The 23,487-nt window shown below is 38.2% G+C and overlaps 2 protein-coding genes across 3 annotated transcripts in view; both read left to right on the forward strand.

The window, feature by feature from the left end:
• Positions 1-12,965, forward strand: rhobtb2 (Rho related BTB domain containing 2). Of its 2 annotated transcripts, none has more exons than XM_005808493.2 (10): positions 1-472; positions 1,947-2,148; positions 2,257-2,360; positions 2,441-2,626; positions 3,609-4,549; positions 4,639-4,757; positions 7,165-7,315; positions 7,403-7,491; positions 7,946-8,051; positions 8,466-12,965. In XM_005808493.2, the coding sequence occupies exons 1-10, from the start codon at positions 411-413 to the stop codon at positions 8,666-8,668; spliced, it is 2,163 nt and encodes a 720-aa protein (XP_005808550.1). In that variant the 5' UTR covers positions 1-410; the 3' UTR covers positions 8,669-12,965. The 2 variants fall into 2 exon arrangements, with proteins under 2 accessions (XP_005808550.1, XP_023199490.1); XM_023343722.1 differs by lacking the exon at positions 1-472 and adding an exon at positions 483-672.
• Positions 12,966-12,998: 33 nt separating this feature from the next.
• pebp4 (phosphatidylethanolamine binding protein 4) overlaps positions 12,999-23,487 on the forward strand; it is a 59,402-nt gene continuing 48,913 nt past the window's right edge. Inside the window, exons 1-3 of the mRNA XM_023343723.1 lie at positions 12,999-13,118; positions 14,009-14,112; positions 14,316-14,448. Coding sequence (XP_023199491.1) covers positions 13,116-13,118; positions 14,009-14,112; positions 14,316-14,448 — 240 coding nt within the window. The 5' untranslated portion in view covers positions 12,999-13,115. The remainder of the gene's footprint in view (positions 13,119-14,008; positions 14,113-14,315; positions 14,449-23,487) is intronic.

The raw sequence follows: 23,487 nt of genomic DNA on the forward strand, positions 1-23,487 counted from the left end.
TCGTGTATCTGATTTAGTTCCGTGTGTAAACAACATTCACAGTGTACCGACTCTATCGGGGCTGCTTCAGGACAGAAGAATGGGATTTGTGCGACTTTAATCAGTGTTTTGTAATGATCCCCTCTTTTTTTTCTCTCCCTCTGTGCGCCTGCCTATTATTAGCTACGGAGGCCTTACAGTAAGTGCAAGTTGGCTCCATGACGGTCAGAGCTGCAGCTCTGCAAGCAGCGGCAGATTTCAGAGCAGCGGTCGGGCTCCCAGCGCTGCAGTCGCCTTTATATGCACTGATCCAGAGGGGCTTTTCACATAAACGTCAGCGCTCGGTCGGCTATTTTCCAAGCCTCGGTGGGATCACCTTGCCCCGAAGATGAAGCTGAATACTAGCAGCCGTCAGGTGCGAACCGCATCCGATGGAGCCCCGCTTTCCGACTCGCTCATCGACCAACCTAATGCAGCACTTCCTTTTGTTGCGGTAAGGAGGGCTCGCACGGCATTTAGTATGGCAGCGGAATCAAACTGGTTTTAATCCTTTAGCGTTGGTTTTGCGCTGGAGTCGCAGGGAGCGGGATAAACAGGCTCAGGAGTCAGTGACGGGGCGTTACATAACGTGTAATGCAGCAAAGCCTCATGACTAGTTTGTCTCGGTGGTGGAGGGACAGTTCGCTCCTCATGGTAGGAAATCAACTATTTTATTCTCCTTCTAATATCTGGTGGCGGAGGATGCAAACCTACCTATTCATTTCTGTTGGAAGACTATTTGCATGTATAATATCCGACCTTATAAAAATGATGAATTAATTTGAGAGTTGCGCAGTGTAGTGTTTGCTTTTACAGGAAGGGCATGTTGTAGAGCAATGTTTCAGGCGGTGGATCTTCACAGAGGCCCAGCTTAAGGTCAAATTGTTAGGTGTCTGTGTGTTAATAGATATGAGTCAAGCAGGGCTGCAGCTTGTGTTGCTCATAGGGAGCCTGTTTTATGAATGAAAACGAGCTAGTGACTTAAATAGAAAGCAAGCAGCCTTCCTTTTTAATACTGGAAGTGGGGCACTGCATGCAAAAGAAATCTTCAGTTTTTGCTAAAATAAATAAATACCAAGATTTAGTCTTTGGAATGACCAAGAGTCAAAAGACCGGAGATGCTCGAAGAAGAGGATTACTCCTGACCCGGAGCCTAAGCAGCTGAGGTAGTATGAGGACGGACTCACTTCATTCAGAAAATGGCAGTGTAATATTTTAAATATTCATGACCTTTGACTGCTAATTCTCACAGTTTGGGAAAATTATTCTGAGATTAAACATTTAAACCAAGGAACCTCTATACCGTTGGGGGCCGGTGTCCTGCAGATTTTGAAAGTTTCGTCGTATCTGAAATAGATAAATGAGTCATTAACAGGCCCCCGTGAAACAGAAAGACTGGCTGAGAAAGTAATATGTCCATTTGATTCAGATGCATTAGAGCAAGGATCTAAAGCATCTAAAGGAGTTGACACTTCTTTGTGAAATTCTAAATCTAGTGAATTTGGACAGAGGATACTTTTTATAATTTGGACATTTGCTATAGCAGAACTGACATTAACATGGCATTGTTTTTTCCTCGATGGGCTTACATTTTCAATATTTTTCAGTAGTCATGGAATATGTAGAGGGTCTTCTGTAGCTAAGAGATAGATTATTTATGCTTTCCAGCAAAAGTTTAGCTGTGTGTTGCTTTTAAAGACTGGGATAAATAAAGTGTCGTCTCTGTTTGTCTGCTGGTCACTTTAAGAATCAGTGACGGGAAACTTGTGAATGAGCACAGGGAAGTCAGGAGACCATTCATTGATAGCTCTGCAGGCTGACTGAGCAGTGCAGATGAAAAACAGAGTGAGAGCTCCTATACCGTACAGGATGCCATAGACTTCTGGACCTGAAAGCAGTGTTTTGTTCCGGTTTTGTAATTTCCTCAGGTCCCAGTTGACAGATACTGATATGGACTATGAGAGGCCAAACGTTGAAACTATCAAGTGTGTGGTGGTGGGAGACAATGCAGTTGGAAAGACCCGCCTTATCTGCGCCCGGGCCTGCAATGCCACACTCACTCAGTACCAGTTACTTGCTACTCATGTGCCCACAGTTTGGGCAATCGATCAGTACAGAGTATGCCAAGAGGTGAGTAGGAATGGTAAACATAGTTACAAAATAGCACATCGTAGGTGCCTGAAGTGCTTCATGTAATTTGCAAAAATGTATGAATGTTCATGTTTTGCTACTGCTCAGGTGTTAGAGCGCTCCAGAGACGTAGTGGACGATGTGAGTGTGTCCCTCCGGCTATGGGATACTTTTGGAGATCATCATAAGGACCGGCGTTTTGCATACGGCAGGTGAGGAACTGCTAAAGGCGATGTTGGTGGGACTCATTCATTACAACTAACAAACATAATTATACTTTTGCCATCTTCAGGTCTGATGTTGTGGTACTGTGCTTCTCCATCGCGAACCCCAACTCTCTGTACCACGTAAAGACCATGTGGTACCCTGAGATTAAGCACTTCTGTCCCCGCGCTCCTGTCATCTTGGTAGGGTGCCAGCTGGACCTGCGCTATGCAGATCTGGAGGCAGTCAACAGGGCACGGAGGCCTTTGGCCAGGTACTGAGACTTAATTTTACAGTGTTTCTTTGAATGCAAGCTTTTCCTGTCAAAGAGATACAAATGAAACCAAATATGTGCATACACTGCATAAAAAAGTCATATAAACTTTTGTTCCCCTCACTGACATGAAATAAGATTAGACTTTCAGAGAGCAGTTTTATTACTTTCTTCAAATGCAAAGGTTTACATACAGTAAAACTACAATGCTTTGATAAACCCCAGATGAATTTTCAAAGCATTTTTTTGTTTGATTTAGTTCAATAGTTGCACACCCAAGGAAACTTGAAAACCCGAGAACATCATCCCAACTTTGAAATATGGCAGAGCTGCTGTCATGTCGTGTTGGTGTTTTGCTGCAAGAGGGGCTGACTCAACAAAATAAATGGCATCATGAGAAAAAAAAATCATAATAGAAATATTGAGAAACCATCTTAAGACATAAGTCACTAAGTTAAATAAGGCACAACAGACTCTAAGAAGTAGACAGTGATCTGTTATGTTGGTGGTAAATTAATTACAAACTGATGTAAGGACAACACAATCCAAGTTCTGGAGTATCCATCACAAAGTCCTAAAATGTAATCTCATCAAAAATGTGTGGGCAAAGCCTTAAGCGTGTGTGTGAGCAAGGGAGCCTATAAATCTGTTTCGGGTTCATCAGTTCTGTCAGGAGGAATGAGCCAAAATCACGGCAAACTATTGTAGGGAGCTTGTGAAAAAATGCTCAAAATGTGTAAATTGCAATCCCTGCTTCTGAATTTAAATAGCAAAGTAATAAAAAAAAAGAAACTGTCTTTTTATTCTGACAATTAAGAAAAACAGAAATTATCCATGTAATGCTAATTTACCTAAAACAGGAAAAGCTTAATCTAGTTTAATGTCAGTCAGTGAGAAAAACAGTATTTTCTATGTTTTATCAGTAAATAAATCAGATTTTGGTTTCCCTCCTCTCCATTGGTCTATATTTTCTCATTTTCAGACCTATAAAATCCAATGAGATTCTTCCACCAGAGAGAGGAAGGGAGGTAGCCAAAGAGCTGGGCGTCCCGTATTATGAAACCAGTGTTGTTGCTCAGTTTGGTGTCAAGGACGTCTTTGACAACGCCATCCGAGCTGCTCTCATCTCTCGCCGCCATCTGCAGTTTTGGAAATCTCACCTCAGAAATGTCCAGCGGCCTCTGCTCCAAGCGCCCTTCCTCCCCCCAAAGCCTCCCCCACCTATCATCACTGTGCCACCTCCCCCCTCCACCACAGAAGAGCACCCGGTCGGTCTTCTGGAGGACCCACACTGTGCTGATGTTATTCTGGTCCTTCAGGAGCGACAGAAAATCTTTGCACACAAGATATACTTGGCAACATCCTCCTCAAAGTTTTATGACCTGTTTAGTATGGACACCCAAAATGAGGAGACTGAACGGCCCCCGCGCGGCCCTCTCTCCGGCAGAGAGCTGCTGATGCGTGCTGCTAGCTTTGATGTTTGTGAGAGCAGCGACGACGGAGACAGGGCCAACCTGCGGGCGTGCACGAGTGACGGGACTTTGAAGGACTCTGAGGGCACCCGACGCGGCAAACTGCTCTCCTCATGGAGTCGAGCCTTCGTCAGCATTCAGGAAGAGCTGGTGGACGACCCTGTGACGTACACCCCGAGATTCATGACCGTAGTACACATGGACCTGTCGATCCAGCTCGGGCCTTTTCGAGCAGTGCTTCGCTACCTGTACACCGGTCAGCTGGATGAGAATGAGAAAGAACTCATGCAGATTGCACACATTGCTGAGCTGCTGGAGGTCTTTGATCTGCGGATGATGGTGGCAAACATACTTAACAACGAAGCCTTCATGAACCAGGAAATCACCAAAGCCTTCCATGTACGCCGCACAAACAGAGTAAAAGAGTGCTTGGCTAAAGGCACCTTTTCTGGTGAGAGAACTTTATTATATTTGCTTGCTCACTGCATTTGACACAGTTATGACTAAGGTCTTACCAGTGTTTCACTATTGATGCTGCAGACGTGGTGTTCAAGCTCGATGATGGGACGATCATGGCCCACAAGCCTTTGCTCATCTCTAGTTGTGACTGGATGGCAGCTATGTTTGGTGGACCTTTTGTTGAGAGCTGCACGAAAGAGGTGAGCCAAGGACAGACTTCATATCAGATATTCTTTAAAGCTAGTAAGACACTTTTCTGTTAAGACAAAATGAAATCATTGTTTTTACCATCCTAAGAGACTGAACAAATTCCTCTGCTCCTGTGGAGTCTAGATTGTCAGATTTCTGAAAGCCTTAGTAAACAAACATGAAAAGCAAGGAAAACGCAAGATAAGTCAGGAAGAAAGTTGTGAAGAAGTTCAAAGATGGTTTAAGTTATAAAAAAATATTTCAGCACTTTTTAGAACAGTACCCAATCCATAATCTAAAAATGAAAAGAGTTAAAGATGGACAATCTGGGAAAGATGAGCATTATTAGAGAGCAATTATTAGTTGTGAAGTCCATTAATGACATTAATAGGAGAGTGGGAAAGAAGAAAACCAGGGTTGACAGAAAGAGATAAGAAACCCTGTTCATAGTTTGGTACCAACTTTTCAGATGACGCAGCAAACATGTGGAAGAAGGGGGTTTGATGAGACTAAAATTTACCTTTTGGACGTACAAAAGACTGTGTATGATAAAAGCTAACATTAAACATCACCTACCAAGAAAGATGAGACTAAATATGTCATGTCAAAAGACTTTGAAAACCTGCAGCAGACTTTGTTCTGGTCTTGTTGGAGGACAACAACAGTAAACAAAGAGTCTGACACACCAGATGAGAGCACATTGATGTGTTAAAATGGTCTAATCAAAGTCTAGAGCAAAATACCGTTGAGAATCTCTGGCAAGATTTTAAACTTGCTTTTCATAGGTGCTTTCCAGCCTGCCTAACTTGAGCCATCACAGGAACAAGTTAATGACTTAGTGGGGGTGGATATAAAATCCACAAAACACATTACAGAATTTTAATTGGAAGTGAAGTTTTAAATTGTGTCATTTTCCTTCGACTTATTATACACAATCTTGTATTGGTCTGTCTCATAAAGTTCTGCTAAAATACATTAAGTTTTTAATGTCTTTAAACTTTTTGTAAGATGGCAAAAAGTTTAAAGGATATACATACTTTTGCAAGGCACGGTAGGCTGACGCTAGCAGAACTCCAATGGGGATGTGAGGGATAATTCAATTAGGGGACTCTAACTCTGGTTTAATACTATTAAACTGGCTTTGTGATCCAAACATAATGTAAATCCGTGAGGGAGGTATGGTGTGTGTTTTCACTCCAAAGTATAGTGATTTACTAAAAGAAGAAGAAAAACGTTTCAAACAAAGATTATATTTCTTAAAGCTATTTTTAGACGCATTAACCTATAATCTGCTTTAAGACAGTTTAAGAAATGGGATGCTTCTTCTTTCTGCTTGTCTCACTGCTGCTGCAGGTAAATATATTACATAGTTAAACTCGAAATTGTTCATACATGTGGTAGATTTAGATTTACATAGATTTTTATTTACTTTTTTACCCAGAAGTTTGTTTCTGATGGAAAACCAGACATCAGAAACAAATGATAATACATAATATATTTATGATTTATAAATAAATATTTAATGATAATAATATTATCATTAATTTCCTCTCAAATGATAATAAGTTAAAATTTAAAGAGTATCTGTTTTGAGAATACAATAATAAAGGAATGCCTAAAATGATAGAAAGCCTTCTGAAAAACCAGTGGAAAAATCTTTACTGGCATTACGGTAGTCAAACTGCTTTTATAATTACTGACCTGTTCTCTGTTTGCATCTACTACTATTTTGATTACTATTACTATTGTTTATTTATGACGATGCGCCCCAACATTTTGGGGTTGACAGGTTTCCTCTCACCATCACCCAAGTCTTTTGCTCCCTGTAAAAATTCTCTATCAGATCCAGGACTGTTTGAAGATGTTAATAAAAATATTATGTTACATTTAAATCTGCAAATGATATGAACAATGTTTGGCCAATCTATAACATAAAAGATTGTTTTCCTTTTTCAGTTTAATTACTAAAATGGAAATCAGTCTTTTCAGATATTTTCTAAGGATCCTATATTATCCTTATGCATATAAATGTTTATTTTTGGGGCTAAACTAAAAAAGCTTACAATGAATATTGCATTGTGTTATTTTCTTTTTTCTGCATTGTTGTATCATTTGTAGCCATTTTCTGTATGAAAATGGCTAAAATGGCTTAGCTCCTTTTTTTCTTTAAGCATTACTCCTTGAAAGGACCAGTTATATTTATTCATAAGTCTGCATAGAGAGAGAAAAAGCCTGTTAACCGAGCTTTTAGTCCGTTTAGTAGAATAAAGCCTGTTTTGTTGTGGAGCTCTTACATTCTGTCTATAGAGATTTTAGGAGAAATAAATCCTCTCATAGCAGATGAGCTTCTGGAATTTACAAATCAGCAGAAAATCTGAGCTTGTAAGTAATTCCCTGCCCTCTCTTTCTGTTTGTAAGGTGTTGCTTCCCAACACGACCCGGAGCTGCATGCGAGCTGTGCTGGAGTATCTCTACATGGGTAGATTCTGCTCTCGGTCGGACTTGGATGCAATGGAGCTCATTGTTCTTGCCAACCGTCTTTGCCTCCCCCACCTGGTCGCTCTCACAGGTATTGCATTTGCTGTTACTTATTTCCTCGATAAACTCGATCATGCTTTTTAATTGGTCTCAGACTCTAAAGTGTGTTTCTTTTCAGAACTCTACACAGTAACAGTTTTGACGGAGTCGGCGATGATGGGGACGGATATTGACGGCGATGTGCTGATATACTTGGATATGGCCCAGGTGCGTTCACCTGTCAATGATGTCAAATAAGAATTGAGTCTTGATCATGTTTTCTCTTGCAAATTGGACTTTTTTAAATTATGCAAATTATCAGCACCAACTGCTGGTGAGGATTTACCACCACAAGGTGGGGCAAAAGAAAGCACTATCTGCACTTCTTGTTTTTCTTTAGTCATGATCTGTACCTCTGGAATGCTACATTACTAGGGAAAAAAACATTCATATTACATCAATTTTATGCAAAAATGAATACAAAATTGAATTAACTACTGAAAGTCTTTCAAGAAGCAGTTCATATTGTCTATTGCACCATATGCAGAAATATGTTACAACATTCAAGTATATTTTCAAAATTGAGGATATTTTTCCTAATCAGAGGTTAAAAATATCACAGTTTTCAGCTAGAACAACTGATGCTGTACTAAAATAACAATATGACTTTGGATGTTGACAGTTCCACGGAGCCCAGCAGCTGACTGGATGGTGTTTGCACCACATCTGCACCAACTACAACAGTGTCTGCCGCAAGTTTCCACGTGAAATGAAGGCAAAGTCCACAGGTAACACATTTAGACTGTGCTATGATTCTGCTATTGTCTTTGTTTTTCTCATCCTTAAATTGGATTCTGGCACAAATGACTACAAAGAATGAAGCTGCTAAGATTAATATCTTATTTGGTGATCCAAACGGTGTTGTTGGCCACATAAAGTTATGAATCTGGGAAAATACAGTCTTGAACTCAGCAATACATCTATTGGATATTTTGTGGCAGATTTTTCCTCAAAATCTGTAATGTTTTGTTTTTTTTAACTGACCTGAAGATACAATTTTTAGCTGATTCAAATTTCTGTTTCTAAAGTCATTCATAAAAACTAAATATTTTTTCAACTTTTAGGGAAACTTGAAACCATCGTCTTAAAAGACTTCTCTACTGAAAAATGTAAATTATTAATAAAAATGTATTCTGATGCAGAGAACCAAGACTACTTTGAGAAACATCGCTGGCCACCAGTTTGGTACTTGAAGGAAGACGACCACTACCAAAGAGCACGCAAAGAGCGTGAAAAAGAGGACTACCTGTACCAGAGACGGCAATGTAAACGCAAGTGGCTCTTCTGGAACCTTCCTTCCTCCCCAAACTCAAACTCACCCTCCGGATCATCTGCCATTATTTGACCAGGTGGTAAGGGCGGGGTCCAGTCTGGAGTCCATCTGTATGTTTGCAAATCGTAAAGAACACAGTAGAAGATAAGCACTGACAGCTTGGTATACTCCAAACATTCAGGCAGACCGTTTATCCTCCCTGCCTCCGTGGGCAAACACTCCAGGTTTGCAAAGTCAGCTCAGAGTTGTGAATAAATTTATAAGTATTACTCCTTACAATTTCAGCTGTTTGTCTGCTAAGCTCAAACCTCCGTAGTGTAAACCGTCTTGACTTATGGCACAGTAGAACAAGTGCAAAGATCAGATCTTGTGGATTGCCAAATATTCCCATATTAGAATTTTATGTTTATTAAATTTCAAATTTGCCAGCACAGAACTTTCAACCTGTGGCTATAAATAAATATCAATAATCTGAACTGACAACTAAGTGCTGCTTACCAGCTGTGACAACCAGCAATTCAACAGTAACTCAAGCCTCAGAGATATAACACTTTGCTCTTAAGTGCTTGTACAATCTGCCAGACCGCATCTTGATTATGATTTCAAACTGGAGATAACAAAATACAGCTTGGCTGGAAAGAGCAAACTACAGTAATTCATTTGGAAGTTTCTATGACGATCATGTCTGCAAAAAAAAACATAAAAAAACAAACCTGGTATTTTTGTATGTTTATTCAACTTTGCAGAATTTGTACAATAAGCTTGCACAGCTTAATCTGGGATCTCTTGACACACGTACCACCTACATATCGTGATCTTTTGGTCTGTGGCTTTTTGTCACAAAAGGGCTTAAGTTCACATGAATGGATACAGTGTCATCTGACACAAAGGATTCCTGGTTCGAGTTGCTTCATTCTTTCAATTGCCCCTGAATGCAGCTGTCACCACTGCTATTCTAAATGGGTTTGCTCAATGTGGATTAATAGCACACATGTTTAACTACATGTCTCCATAAAATACTTCTGTCATTTTTACTGCTGTCATCCTAAAAAGCAACAGATAATGTATTAATCGTCAGAGCTGACGTGATTGTATTGTTACTGTATTTGTCTGTGGTGGTAACTTGTTTTTAAGAGATTTGCCCTCTGAATGTGATCGGAAATCTGTACACGGCAGAGTCTGTGGGTGTCAGTCGTCGTGTTAGGGGATGGGTTAGGAGTCATCTTACTACTGGATTATCTAATCCCTACTTTTCAACATCACCACAAGCACTTTCTGAACTCCAGAGAGAAACATATGAACTTCCAGTGGCAGCATACTGCTGAGCAGCATTAGACTGTATTGTGCTATGTCAAGACGGGCTGCAGAGGAAACAAACTGCAGCGACATTTAAAGTCGCTCAATTCTGTTTGTGATTATCAAATCATCTTTCTGGATTTGTTTTGCACACCTTGCTTTATGTCATGTTCAAGTTTGTCATCTGCTGTTGCTCTTGATTGTACGATGGGCTGCAGAATGTTTCAGATTTTCAGGCGTGGTGCTCAGAGAGGATGGGTAGTATTGTAAATTGTATTAAATATCAGATAAACTCTAATGTACTGCTGTTACCTAATATTGTGCACTGCTGGCAGTGAGCAAAATCTTACTGTATTACTCAGTAAAACTGAAAATAGACTTATCGGAATTGTTTTTAGTTACTGTGCAGCTACTTACTGATGTTTGAAATAACTGAATACTTAATTGTGCTGATTCCAGCTACATCTGTTACATACTTTACTGTACATGCAAATTATAGACAGGTAAATGTAACAATTATACTGTATGTAAAATAGAGTTTGAAAGTAAAGTAGATATTCACATATACGAATTATATCATGAAAATGTACGTTACATCCTCAAATCATGATCTGGTTATACGAAAACAAACTTTTCATTGCAGCATTAGCTTACATAGTGTCAATTTTATTTAAATGTTTTCTTTAATATTGTAAACTACTGTTTGTTAATTTGACTGACTGGACGTGAAGGATCTGGCAAAAGTCTTCATACCGCTTTTACCTTTTCACATGTCACATTGCAACAGACTTTAAGATATTTTATTGGTATTTAATCCAACAGGCAGCATGACAGTTTCTTTGAGGTGGGAAGAAACTGTCAAAATTCTTCACAACAAACTATTTCTTAAAAGTGTGAACCACCTTTACCTGCAGGCACAACTGCAAGTTTTTTAGGCTATTTCTCTCAAAGCTTTGCAAACTTTTGCCTTGCTAACATTTAAAATTTGCTATGATCTTAACTATGCTGTTGCAGCAAATATAAGTTGAGTTGTCATCGTGGAGGATGACCCTTCTATAACATGCTGGTTCAGTTCCCTACACGATGAGGCAAACTGCAAACAAGACCTCTGCAGGCCTTCTTAATGCCTCTCGTCTGTAGAAGTTAGATTAGTAAAATGAATTTATAATAGTTGTTCTGCTGACAAATGCTTCCACCTAAGTTGTTGATCTCTGCAGCTTCTATGGAGTCATCATTGGCCTCTTTGCTGCTTTTTTGATTAATGTCCTCCTTTCTGTTTGTCAGCTGCATCTTGGTACTTGTGAACTTGTTCCACACTGTTTCCATTTTCAGATGTTGGAAAAAAAAAATTATTATAGGGTGTTACACAGAGGTAGATTTTGACAGTACCATACTTGTTTGTACCAGATTTTATTTTGTGGTATTAGTAACGAGAAGGATATAAATGCATTCAAATTTTGAAAAGCATATTCCATTTTCCTTCCACTTAACAGCCCCTGTTATGTTTGTACTTGTTATGTGGAGGGACTGTGGTTGCAATGTGAAAGGGGTATGAACACTTTTCATGGCACTGTACATTCAGACCCCCATAAAAAAACAAGAGATGATTTACTTAGTAATAAAACCTTGCTTGTATTTACTGCTGACCTTATAAATAAACAGCATAAACAGATTGTCAAAATAGAAAACTTGATAGCTTTTAAAATGTACTATGTTAGATAAGAGGTGAGGTTGGTGCTCTAAGTAGCAACTTTATGTAATTTCCAGGTTAGCTAATGCTAATTGACAATGTTTCTTTGTATTTTTATTAATGTAAACATATTTTGGCACAGTTTCTTGATTGGAAACAATGTAGAGCTGAACTTTTAGTAATTCTGGATGTTGTAAACATTTTCAGTTATATTTAGTAGGTCAACTGCTGGAAGGTCTATAATTTCATGTAATTTGCCTTTACAGTGTGACTGCACATTTTCATCGACATGCATTTCATTCCTCGGTGCATTGCATTTCTCAGTGATTCTTCTGTTGATGTTTTGCATCAACAACACCTCATGCCTTAATGTACAGTGTACTGTTGTGTTTGGTAATGAATGTAACGTCATGTAACTGTGGTCACCAACTTGTTCGCTGTTATCTTAAGCTGCCTGGTGCTCCCTGGTGTGTATCTGTAAATGTGCACAACCCATAATTTGGATTTAAAGTCTGAAGTTTCATTAGTTACTTGAGTTTGAATATTGCAATACTAAAACCAGAAATACGAACCTACTTTAATATCTTTACTCACTAAGGCCAGACTTTGATGACAAATCTGCAAATTGTGACACTAACAATGAAATGAATGCAGGGATTTCACATTCATTTCACAATTTTAAAGCTTCCTTACAAAGCTCCTACTTTTGTGTCTGCGTAGATACAAAATATAAAAAATCTATGGAAAAAGAAATTCAAAATACAAATGTTTGTTCTGGAATTCAAACGTTGCGTACCACAGCTTTTCGCATTAGAGCAATTTAATACAGTACCTGTTTTGTACTATGCATATAGAAATACAAACTTGCACTGCTTTGTAGCACAGGTTTTCTTCAAATTGCAACATCATTAGGCAAATGAAAACCAGGTAATAAAGATATCAGATTAGATAAATTATAAAGAGGCTGTCAGTCACCGGGGCCCTATTCCATACGTTTGGGTGCTATATTTCAGCTACAGAAAAGCACAAACCAAAGGGAGCTTTAGGAGCACCAGAAATATGTAGTATATGCTGCACAATCACTACTGCATAGTATATGAGGCCTTGTTCCGAAACGGTAGAAAGGCAAATTTGAAACATGAACAGAAAAAGAAAATCTACATATATGAATGTGTTCTCAGTGTTTGAAGCCTGGTTGACATTTTATGTGATCTCCAGGTGTGTATTTTTTTTTTTTTTTTTTGCTGTCGAGCTGTTTTTATGGTTTAGGAGCTGCAAATCTTTAAAAAAGAAAAAAAAAAGAATCTGTAGCATGTGTTCTTGAAAGTGTGTATATAACATTTAAATAAAGAAAAATCTACATGTGCACATGTTCAGTGCGGGCACAGGGCAGTCGTCTGAGTTTTTTCAACTTGACACCTGAAACTTGTGCAGCTCCATTCCTCGTCAAGCAGCTGCAGCTCAACAGCGTCTGTCGTCTCACTCAGAGAGGGGGAAACCTGCGGACAAACACGGCAACACAACTTTAAATTGATGGTAATGCATATGACATGCTAATATGCCCGCTTTAATGCTAAAATGTGTATTTTTGGTTGGCTTACTCACTTCTGTTTGCTTCGCAGACACTTCCTACATTTTTAAGCCTCTAAATGACAAGTGCGACAAAAATAATAACAAGCAAGACAAGTGAAGGCTAAAGTAAACATGTCTGAATTTAAGCGTTTATAACAAGGACACCCTTCGTTCAGTGAAGCCAATGATATTGCGAAAACTTTGGTTCGGTCATGTTCAGCTGAGTTATGACAAGTAACGATGACATAAAGGCGAAGTGCGCCCTTTTCACAGAAACAGCGCAAAACACATTAGCAGTCAGCGCGCTGTAGGCTGATTAATGCGCGTTTCACTAAGCCCTTTATCCATGTTTGTTGTGTTGTTGATAAAGTTATGCTCTTCCGGGTCAAGAAGAGCACTTTGAATTATAAAGAGAATAGAACTGGAAGCCTAGAAATGAAAACATTACTGTAAACTACACACACTTCATTAGGTACAGCTGTTCAATTGATATCACAATCACATGTATGCATTTCGGCAGCTAGCGTCGGGGAGGACGACTTGCTTAAGTTCAAAACGAACATCAAAATGGGGAAGCAAAGATCTTAAAATGACATTAAACGTGGCATCGTTGCCAAATGGGTTGGACTTAGTATTTTAGAAACTGCTGAGGTACTTGGGGGGTTTTTTGTCCACAAAAATCACTTGGACTTACAGAGGATGGTGCAAAAAGAGAAAATATCCACTAAGAGACAGTTGTGTATGTGGCGTGCTGAAGTCAAAGGCCAGAGGACCAGACTAGATGTATAATATAAGCAACATTAATTTGAGTGAATAATGTTGCTACTGTTTTATAAAGTTATGCTTTTCTGTAGGCTTTACTCAGCTTGCTTTTGGGGTTATTTGTCTTCGTTTTGGAACCAGTCGAGGCAGAGACAACACAAAGCACCCTAGACCCTCTGGATGCTTCTTTTTGTCAGTAAGTAGTACCATCAGATGCCTCCATGAGCTCTGACTACAAAGTAATTACCATGATGCTTCACAACGTTTTGCTAAATACTGTTTAATTTTTTATTTTTGTTCATGTAGTAAATTGTATTTTTTTTATTGTCAATATGTGGTTGACAAGAAACCAAATGTCTTTCTATGAATCTCCCTTTTCTGCACATTTCATCGAAAAAGCGGCGGGCTGGAAGTAATCTATCCAGAACTGGACGTTGACAAATGCCTTATAATTCCAAAGAACCACAAATTCAGAGAGAAAATCAGCACTGTTTGGAAAGCCCCGCAGATCTACTTCTCTGGAGCAGAGAAGGTAAGGATTGTGTGAGTTTCCTAGCAGGTAGAAGAGCATCAAGAGTTGCTAAATTACCCTGGAAGACCTGGAACAGTGGTAGCTTGGGATTGAAAAAGTCCCAAAAATCTAAATATAAATTTGTGAAAGATGCTTAAAAAGAGTTTTGTGAATACAGGGTTGAAAATAGGAACATTATCACAAAGGTATGGTACTGATTTTGAGGAACAGATGCCTGTATTTGGGCTGAGTTTGCTTTAAAAATAAGCTTTTTTTTACTCAAAATGGCAATGACATTAATTATAATCACTTCATATACTTCTAATAGGACATGTTCACAGTCACAAAACATCAAGCATAATGGGGATATTCATTCCAGATCGTAGACAGAGACCAGATCCTGAGGACTTTGGTCGAAATCCCTGGTCTGACACCTGAATGAGGTGGTTGAAATACACCTCATTCATGACATTAGGTGTATTTGTAGGACATGGAACAATGTCCTACAACATTTTGCTTACTATCTAATTACTAAATTCAGGTGTGTTGACAAAAGTTGGAGAAGAGCAGCCCTCAAGGACAGGAATTAGAGACTTCTGATCAGGAGGAGTGTCAGACACTGGGTTTCCTTAGATAGATTAAAATAAATTACCACTTTGAACAACAAACTTAAATGCACTGTATATGCAGAAACAGATTTTCATTCTGTCTGTTTGATTGGATTAAATTGAGATATTTAGTTAATTCTATATATGAACGGGATGTTTTTTGTATCATGCATTGAGACAACCTTTGTTGTGAATTGGTGTGATTTAAATAACCTGAATTAAATTGAAACTTATATTTAACGTGCAACGTTTTATCACATTTGCAATTATATATTTTAACCACTAGAGTGCAGCAATACATCAAATAAACAGTATCTCCCTCAGCCTCATATCTACTGTTGGTAACCAAGTGGAAGAAAAACAATGTTTCCAATTACTTCCTAAACTGTAGACATGGAATAACAAGTGCATCTTTTTAAAATTTTAACTAGTCTTCCTGTTTGAACAGCTGATGTAATACAACCTTCTGCACTATGCTCTCATTGTTGACTGAGTATTGAACTGAATTAACCAGTGTTGACAGAAGGTGGCACTAGCAACGCTTTTTCAAGCTTCCACTGAACCTAGCCAGTTGAACAAAGGTTACGTTGCACACTTGTAGTTTCTACAGTGAAAAATGTCATGTAACAGAGTTTAATGTTAGTTATTTACTTTGCATTATTTACTTTGATAGGACTAATTTTTTTATTGCAAAGTTAGATAAAAACAATATTAGTTCCCGCTCATGTTTAAATTTTTAAATGGAAGTACAGACGATAGATAATACCTCTGCTTGTGTTTGTGAATCCTTTTTGACATAGTTGCCTTAATAGATTTGGAAAGTTTAGGAGTTATTTCTCCAAGCTTCTTTTACGTAGCTTGAAGAAAACATCTTGCGTCAATTAAAACAAATTAATGTGTTAGAATTAGGATCAAATGAATATTTAATTTTCTCAGTCCTGAGACGATGTAAAAGAAAGTCACTGTGTTATCTGCTGATTTTGTTTGCATTAAAAAACACGGGATTAACCATTTGTGCAGCTTATTTATCAAAATATTTTCATGGTCAGACATTCACTCATGAGATATATTCTTAGAAGTTTGGTAAAGTATATTTAGTACATTGATTTGACTTTTTTTTTTCAATTTTAGCATATCTTCTGCTGAGCTTTATTTTGGGTCCGCTGACTAAAAGAGACACTTCTACATTAACTGAAAGCATGCAGAAAATCCGACATCCCTCAAGTGGAAAAACTTCAATTGAAAGCCATTACGATTTAGGAGCTAGTTTTATGAATTCCAGAGCTAAGCAGTCTGGTCCGAACATGATCTATTGCCCTTCTCCTGCCCAAACTCCATTTGATCTATGGTCGTATTATCTATAATGCTGTCTTACAAGATTCTTTTTTAGAGCCAGAAACAGTGTCAGACAGCAAAACAGATTACATGTTAGATTTAATCAATACAAACTTTATTTACTGGCCTTTGAAATGTGATTCTCCATTTTCCCTGACACTTATGTAAAGGCGCACTATCTGAAGGTTTGGGTTGTTATTGGTCTTCTTGTCCACCACACTTTTCGTCTGCACAACATGCTGTTGGTTTCTTTCTGCCACTTAGACCTCGTACCCGATAGCAGGATTCCAGAATAGTGGCCGCTTAAATCCACCCACTGTAACACCCACTTCATTACTGGGACAGGATGCGTGCCTGCTGAGTAATTGTAATAAAACACAGTGGGCAGCAGTCCCATAAAACTGCCTCTAAATATGGACATATGACCAAAAGCAAAGGGTTGCAGAAGCTACAGATCTCTGAATCCAAACTTCACAACTGATGCTCAGCACAAGCACTTCTCTGTTTTAGAAGCCTGGTTTGAGCTTATATAGCTGTTGTTTTTTATTTTCCTCAAACGCCTCAAAATTATCTACAGTTCAATGTGAGTGGGATACAACTTGGCTGATGAGACCAAACTACATAAGAATATGGCTTGATTACAGTTTCATAAGCAAAGGTAGAATGTGTTAATAAATGGTGGAGACATGCTTGAGATTGGCTGCTAAGAGCTCTAATTTACTTCGATATTTTTGTAGTTATAGATGTGATTAGTTTAGTTTCTTTCTTTAAGAAAACTTATTCATTTTTTATTTTGGGTATTTTTTTTCCCCAACAACCGATTTTCAGCTGTGAGGTCTGACCTACAGATTCTGATTTAGAGGAATTCAGTCTTATTTTACCAAGCACTATTTCTTATTTCTCATTAAGAGAATCCATGTGCTGCAGGTTCTTTCATACAACTAGCAGTTTTGAATCCAGCAGAAAATTAAGGGACCGCAAGATCCCTATTTCTTCTTTTCTGCTTTTGAAAGTGCATCAGATAACTTGCTGTCATTTGATCTGTTCATAAACTGAAAGTTGTAGCAGTTCTTAGCTTGATGCATTTAATGAATGGAAGACAAAAATCTAATTCTCCGTATTTGACTTGCCGATGACTGACCAGTTCTAATCCCAGAAAGATTTGCCAATTAAAATCTTTTCCCGATTGACATCACTTACTCTTAAATAGTGCTTTCAAAGAAATACCTATTTGTGATTAGAAATATTCCTCACTCTTTTAGACTCATCATTTTCCATGTTTTGCTACGTTTTTTTCCCTCTATCTCATATTTTTTCATCCTAAGTTCTTTTTGGATATTTAGATTCACTAGAGAAAATAGACATGAGAGTTCATCATGTAACTAGAGGCTCTTTGGAGAGCAATCAAAGTTGGTTTGCGGACAGAAAAATCTTTAAAATAAAGTTGAGCTGCTGAAAAGAGAAAAGGAAACATGAAAGCAAAAAGCTCTTTTTAGAAAGTAACAAAATACATGTTTGTCGATGTCTTCCGGTGCCTATGTCTTAAGTCTTGTGTTCTTAAATCATTGCTTCTGCAGTAATAGATGACAACTGTAAAATCCCTGATTGAATTTATTTGAGGTAAAATACATCACTCATTTACATTACAGGTTTAAATAATTTCTATAGCCCCTTGCTTGCATATATAACTTGATTAAATTGATCTAGAGGTCTAGCTGCAAGCATTGGGTCATGTATTTCACAGCTATTACTGTAGAGTAATATTAAGCAGGTATCTAAAATGACTTATTTCAATTTAAGTGTGTGCTTTTAATGGTCATCTTTCATTTATGTCGTTTGTGTAAATGACACAGACCGCAATCCACCTATCTTTGCCAGACACCTCAAAATTAGAGACGTCTTTTGAGAGTTTTTTCTTTCTTTCTGAGGAAGAACTGTAGCCACGGGGCAAATTCTTAGACATGGGGATTTCAAAGCCTTGTTTTTGGGTAGACACTTTATGCATCTGGTGGATGGAATGAGGGTTTAAACCATTACTGCGATTAGAGCTGCCTCTCTATGATCTCTTGAGCTTGCTTACTGCTGTTAATAGCTGTTTCCTGTCTATTTCCTTCCATCTTTTTCTTTTTCACTTTCTCTCTCTTTCTCCCTCTCTCTCTCTCTCCGTGAATGATTTTTATGCTTTGCTAAAATATGTGGGGGCGTTGAGAGAGGATTTAAATGCAACGATCCCCCTCCTCTTTTTTTCTTTTTTTTTTTTTGGTGAATCTTAGTGCTCTTCTCTGTAAGCCTCTGATGACGACAGGGCAGCTTTAAGCCTGGCAGTGCCCACGGCAGGCTGCCGTCTCAGCGCTGCCCACTCTCCTCTGTGTTGGCATGCCGGAGAAAGCGAGGGTGGGGTTCCTCTCTAACAGACCCTGTCATGCCCAGGAAAGCCTACGTGTCCACCCATGCAGGATTCCTGACAGGTCCTCTTGTCGGGGACGTTGGAGCAATCAGGAAAAGGATTTTATTTCTAGCAGGTGGTAGCCCTCAATCAGCCCAGAGTCAATTTATCGCTGAAGGGCCTCCTTTCGCACCTTTTTGTGCCACCTTGGGTCAAAGAGTAAAAATATTTTCTATAATATCTGTCTAATTGCATATTCAGTGTCATCAAGTGGGTGTTTTTGGCTCTGATGGATTAAAGAGGCATGTTTGGCAGGAATTCAGAGAGTTTTTTTTTTTTTTTTCCTTAGCTAATGTTGCCCCTTTGTCGCTATAACACAGTGTTAAGCTGACCCGTATCCTGCTCCATTCCATCCTGGCCCTGTTACTCTTTAATGCATGTGATTCATGGGAGCTTCTGAAGAGGAAAGAATTACAACCGGCTACCAGGAGCACTGGCTTGATTAAACATGTTCATCGCTATGAAGCAATAAACCTCCACCATATTCTCAGACAGGAAAACAATTATTTGCCTCTCGTGAAGCCTCCAAGTGACGCACAGAGGTTCTCACTCAGTCTGTCACAAATCCGATAAAAAAATATATGTGCAAGCGTTTTTTTATTTATAACCAGCATTTTAAACATTCTTATTTTTCTCACCTTTTTTATGCTTTCTCTTATTTATTTTTTTTACCATACTAATGCATATTCTACACTCACAATATATTTTATTTGGTGAGTTGTAACATAATATTCTTTCGTCTTACCTTTTGACCCTAGAGTTTTGGCAGCTACACTTTCAGTTTGTTGGCAAAATTAAAAAATACAACTGAATATACAATTGAAACATTTTGTGTGAATGGGAGGATAAAGTGGGAAGGCTCAAGGAAAGCTTTCTAAATCACACTAGTTAGTTTGATAACACTATGAAAATTAAAGATTGTGCACTTGCATGTTTATTGTTTAGTTGAACTAAGCTGTTACCATGCTCCCATTTTGTCTAGAAAAAGGGTTTAAAGTGAATACTTACCACTGCATCAAGAGAGAGTGAAATACGTGGGTCATTATTTCAGTTTTCTTCTTATTACTTTTCTTACTTCTTTATCTATAACCTCACTATCTGGGGAGTAATGAACAATTTCCTGTACAGACTGCCCCCTATTGATTAGATAAAAATAGATCAGCTAGTAGCATTAGCCACTCTGTGCGAGGTGATTCTTCATCAGTGCAGACAGAGCATCCGCATGTCATAGAATGATAATACTGATGTTATTGGTTTATTTCTTGAGCACTACTTGTGTTAATTTCATAGCTGTGGCACCTATGTGCAGTAAATATGGAAGCTCTGAGTTACTAAACTTTTTCCATGTCAATTTTTGACATATCTAAAACTCAGAGGCTCAAATTGATCAAACTCTGAATGCTGCTGTGTCAGAGGTGTAGAAAGATGCGAGTGTTATTCACAAAAAAACGGTATATTTTCATACACCAATTAATTACAAAGAAGTCAATTTTTTCTGCTATTAGTCATTTATTTAAAAAGCAATATTTTTGTGAAAGAAGCAATTCAATGGATGACAATCATACCATTCATCAATATGATTAAATCTACTTCCATGTGGAATTATAGACATGACGGTTCCTTTAATGAAATATCACTTTAAGGTGTGCTTCTTGATTATTATTCAGTATCCACGCAGACTCTCTCTTATCAGTTCATATACATTGACTGCATGAACTGTTTAAACAGAGATTCATAATCTGCATGAGAAGTGCTGCTCTGGATACTTAGACAAACACACAAGATTAAATTTCTATTTATATGAGCCACAGCATTCTTCGGTTTGGCAGAGAATCACTGTGAGATCTGGAGATGACTCTGTCGTACTTTGGCACAGCAAGAAGCCTGCACCTTTTCTTTAATGTTTTCAGCTTGGAGAAAGGAAAAATAGAAGTTTGCATTCAACTTTAAGGATTTTTGTTTGGTTTACTAGAAATTTGACAAATTTCTTGTCTTCAGATTATAAAACCTTAGATGCAAGATTTTCTACATTCACAGTGCCGTTGATAAACTATTTCTCTTGAACGTTTTCACAAAAATATGTCAGAACAATTTACACATTTCCACTCCAAACCCATGAGTTAACACTTTGAATAGTCACCTTTCACTGCACTTTTTAACTGTCTTTCGGTGTATGTCTCTGCAACTCTATACTGAAATGTTTGCCCATTGTTCTTTGGACAATTGTCAAAGTGTAGTCAGAAAGAATGGACAGCAACTGTGGAGATCAGTTTTCTAGTCATATTTTTACGTTATATCTGTTGGTCTGTTTTCAGGGCTTTTGCCATCCTGGATGGCCAACCTGCATCACATTCCCTCGTCTATTTCAGCCTCTAAGAAGTTTAGTTGCACAATGTCCTGCATTTATATAAACTCATCTGCCCCATCAATCTGAGCAGTACTTCAACATTCCTACAGCATGATGCTGTCACCAATATGTTTCACACATATGCTCTATTCCTTCTTAATTTGCATATTAAGCAGCATCAGAAGGCCCATGGTTGTGTTTGATTTTTTTTTTAGAGTGAATGAGGTTGTTGATATTTTCATTTGTAAAACTTGTTGAAAATGCATAATTTTCTCCTGCTTTGCATAAGTAAAAAGTTAAAAGGCTATCTTAGATTTCATACTGAACAAACTGCTTGTGTACTAATTTGATATCTATGTCTGCATTCTTGTTTATTAATGATTCATTACAAGTTTAGCATTTGTATTTGAAGAGTATTTTTAACAATTCTCTGTTTGAGTCTGAGTTTCACTGTTTGGTTGTATTGGACTACATAACAATACAAAATATGCATTTCAGTATTTTTTTTTTTTTACCCCTCCAGGGGGTATTTTGTGGGCTCTAGTGTCCCTAATATAAAAGTAGGCTGACAGGAAAGGGGGATGGAGAGGGGGGAAGACATGCGGCATATATTGTCGGGTCCGGTAGTCGAACCCGCGACCGCCGCGTCGAGGACTCAAGGCCTCCAAACATGGGTCGCGCTATCCCCTACGCCACTATGGCGAGCCCATTTCAGTAGTTTTAAAGAGGTAAAATTCAACTTTATGTCCTTCTCATCCAAGGAACACCTTATTTTAAAATCAACACTGAAACTAAGAAATGCTTCTACATAAAAAACTTTTTTTTTGTTTCTTTTAATTTTTGAGGTTTCATTTGTCCTAAATGGGAATCAAACTCTGCTGAAGTTTACTGACAGGATTACTGAGGCACTTATGCTGAAAGCTGAGGTAACTGACTTTGTTGTCAATTTCTTTTGTTTTAAAACTAAGTAATCTCAAAGTTATAAGTGATCAAGTGAAGTTTTCTTAAGAACCAGATGCTTGGCTTAGTGGCATTTTGCCCAAAATGTTTTGTGCTTCTCATTTATGGTCCGGCACAGGGTTTAGTTCCAGTTTTGTCCCAATCCTCTGATTCACCTTCTCTAAGAACAGCTTCAGGGCTTCTCATAATGCTTAGCTCTCTATAATGCCATCCCCCTTCATCTTTATTGTCTTAACTCTGCATGAAGAGACAGAGTTTAAGAAAGAAAAAACTGGTTATTGCATGAAAGTAAAGCACATTTTAAATGACTTTAAATGTAGACCCTGTTGAGTATTTTTTGCATGTTTTTCACCTTGGATGAAAAAACTTATTCCTTTTTCAGTTTGTGTTATTTTGTTTTATTATGTTTGATAAATATATTCATATTAATAATAAGGGGCAGCTTAAGGGAGAAGAGATCATCTCTATTGATGTGTTAATTGATCTGAGGGAAAGATAAAGCTCCTTTCTTTGTTAGTTTCCTGATGCTGTACTTTTGGAAATACCAAAAATGGTATGCAAATTATTTTTTAATCCCTTTACATTATTTGTTTCATTTCGCCCTGACGTTTCACACTCAATTTCTTGCACAGCAGGCTGACAGGCGGACACCCTCTGATTGCAAATTTTTAGATTAAAAAAAGGATCCTCATTTGAAGCTACTCTTCTTTTGAATTCTCGACATTTGATACCTCAAAGTTTGTTTCTTCTTTCTTTGTCTATTATCAACCAGGCTTCAAACAGAAGATTAGCAGCAAGGGAAAAACATTGACCTGTACACTTAAAGCTATAACATAAGCTAAAGCAGGATAAGACAGCTGAGTCTAAGCTGAGAGAGGAGATGAAATTGTGACCAGTGTTTTATGTTTTTTTTTGTTTTTTTATTCTAGTTTTGTTGTCCCAAAGGTTGGTGTTTGAAATAATAAGGAAGAGGTGGGATGGTCTTAGATTCAAGAAGCTTAAAATGCAAAATCTCAAATAAGCCCAATTTTTTTGAGCCAATCACGTTGCGTTTTGGTGGGTTTGTGTTGATCGTCTCAACTGACTCACACTCCGCCCCTCCCCAAATAAAAACACTGAAGATTTACGTTCCTTTTCAAAAAAATGTATCTAGACATTTATCCAGCTTAATCTTCTTAACATATTAAAGTGATTTGCTTCACCCTGAAGTGGCTGAACTTGAGCGCTCAACGCCCCTCATGGCACTAAGACCTGAGAGGCATTGTGGACACCTTCAGCTCGTGAATATGGAAAAGGTGGGCTTCAGTCAACCTGCTACTTAGCTGTGGAGCTATTGCTGTCCTCGCTGTGTGTCCATTTTACTT

Source organism: Xiphophorus maculatus, chromosome 12, assembly GCF_002775205.1.
Source record: "Xiphophorus maculatus strain JP 163 A chromosome 12, X_maculatus-5.0-male, whole genome shotgun sequence".
Lineage (NCBI taxonomy): Eukaryota > Metazoa > Chordata > Actinopteri > Cyprinodontiformes > Poeciliidae > Xiphophorus > Xiphophorus maculatus.

Excerpts from the sequence above, each read along its gene's own strand:
- rhobtb2 (XM_005808493.2), top strand. The coding sequence starts at position 411 with ATGGAGCCCCGCTTTCCGACTCGCTCATCGACCAACCTAATGCAGCAC. Across the intron at positions 473-1,946 it reads CAGCACTTCCTTTTGTTGCG|GTCCCAGTTGACAGATACTG; the intron begins GTAAGGAGGGCT and ends TAATTTCCTCAG. Across the intron at positions 7,492-7,945 it reads TATACTTGGATATGGCCCAG|TTCCACGGAGCCCAGCAGCT; the intron begins GTGCGTTCACCT and ends GGATGTTGACAG.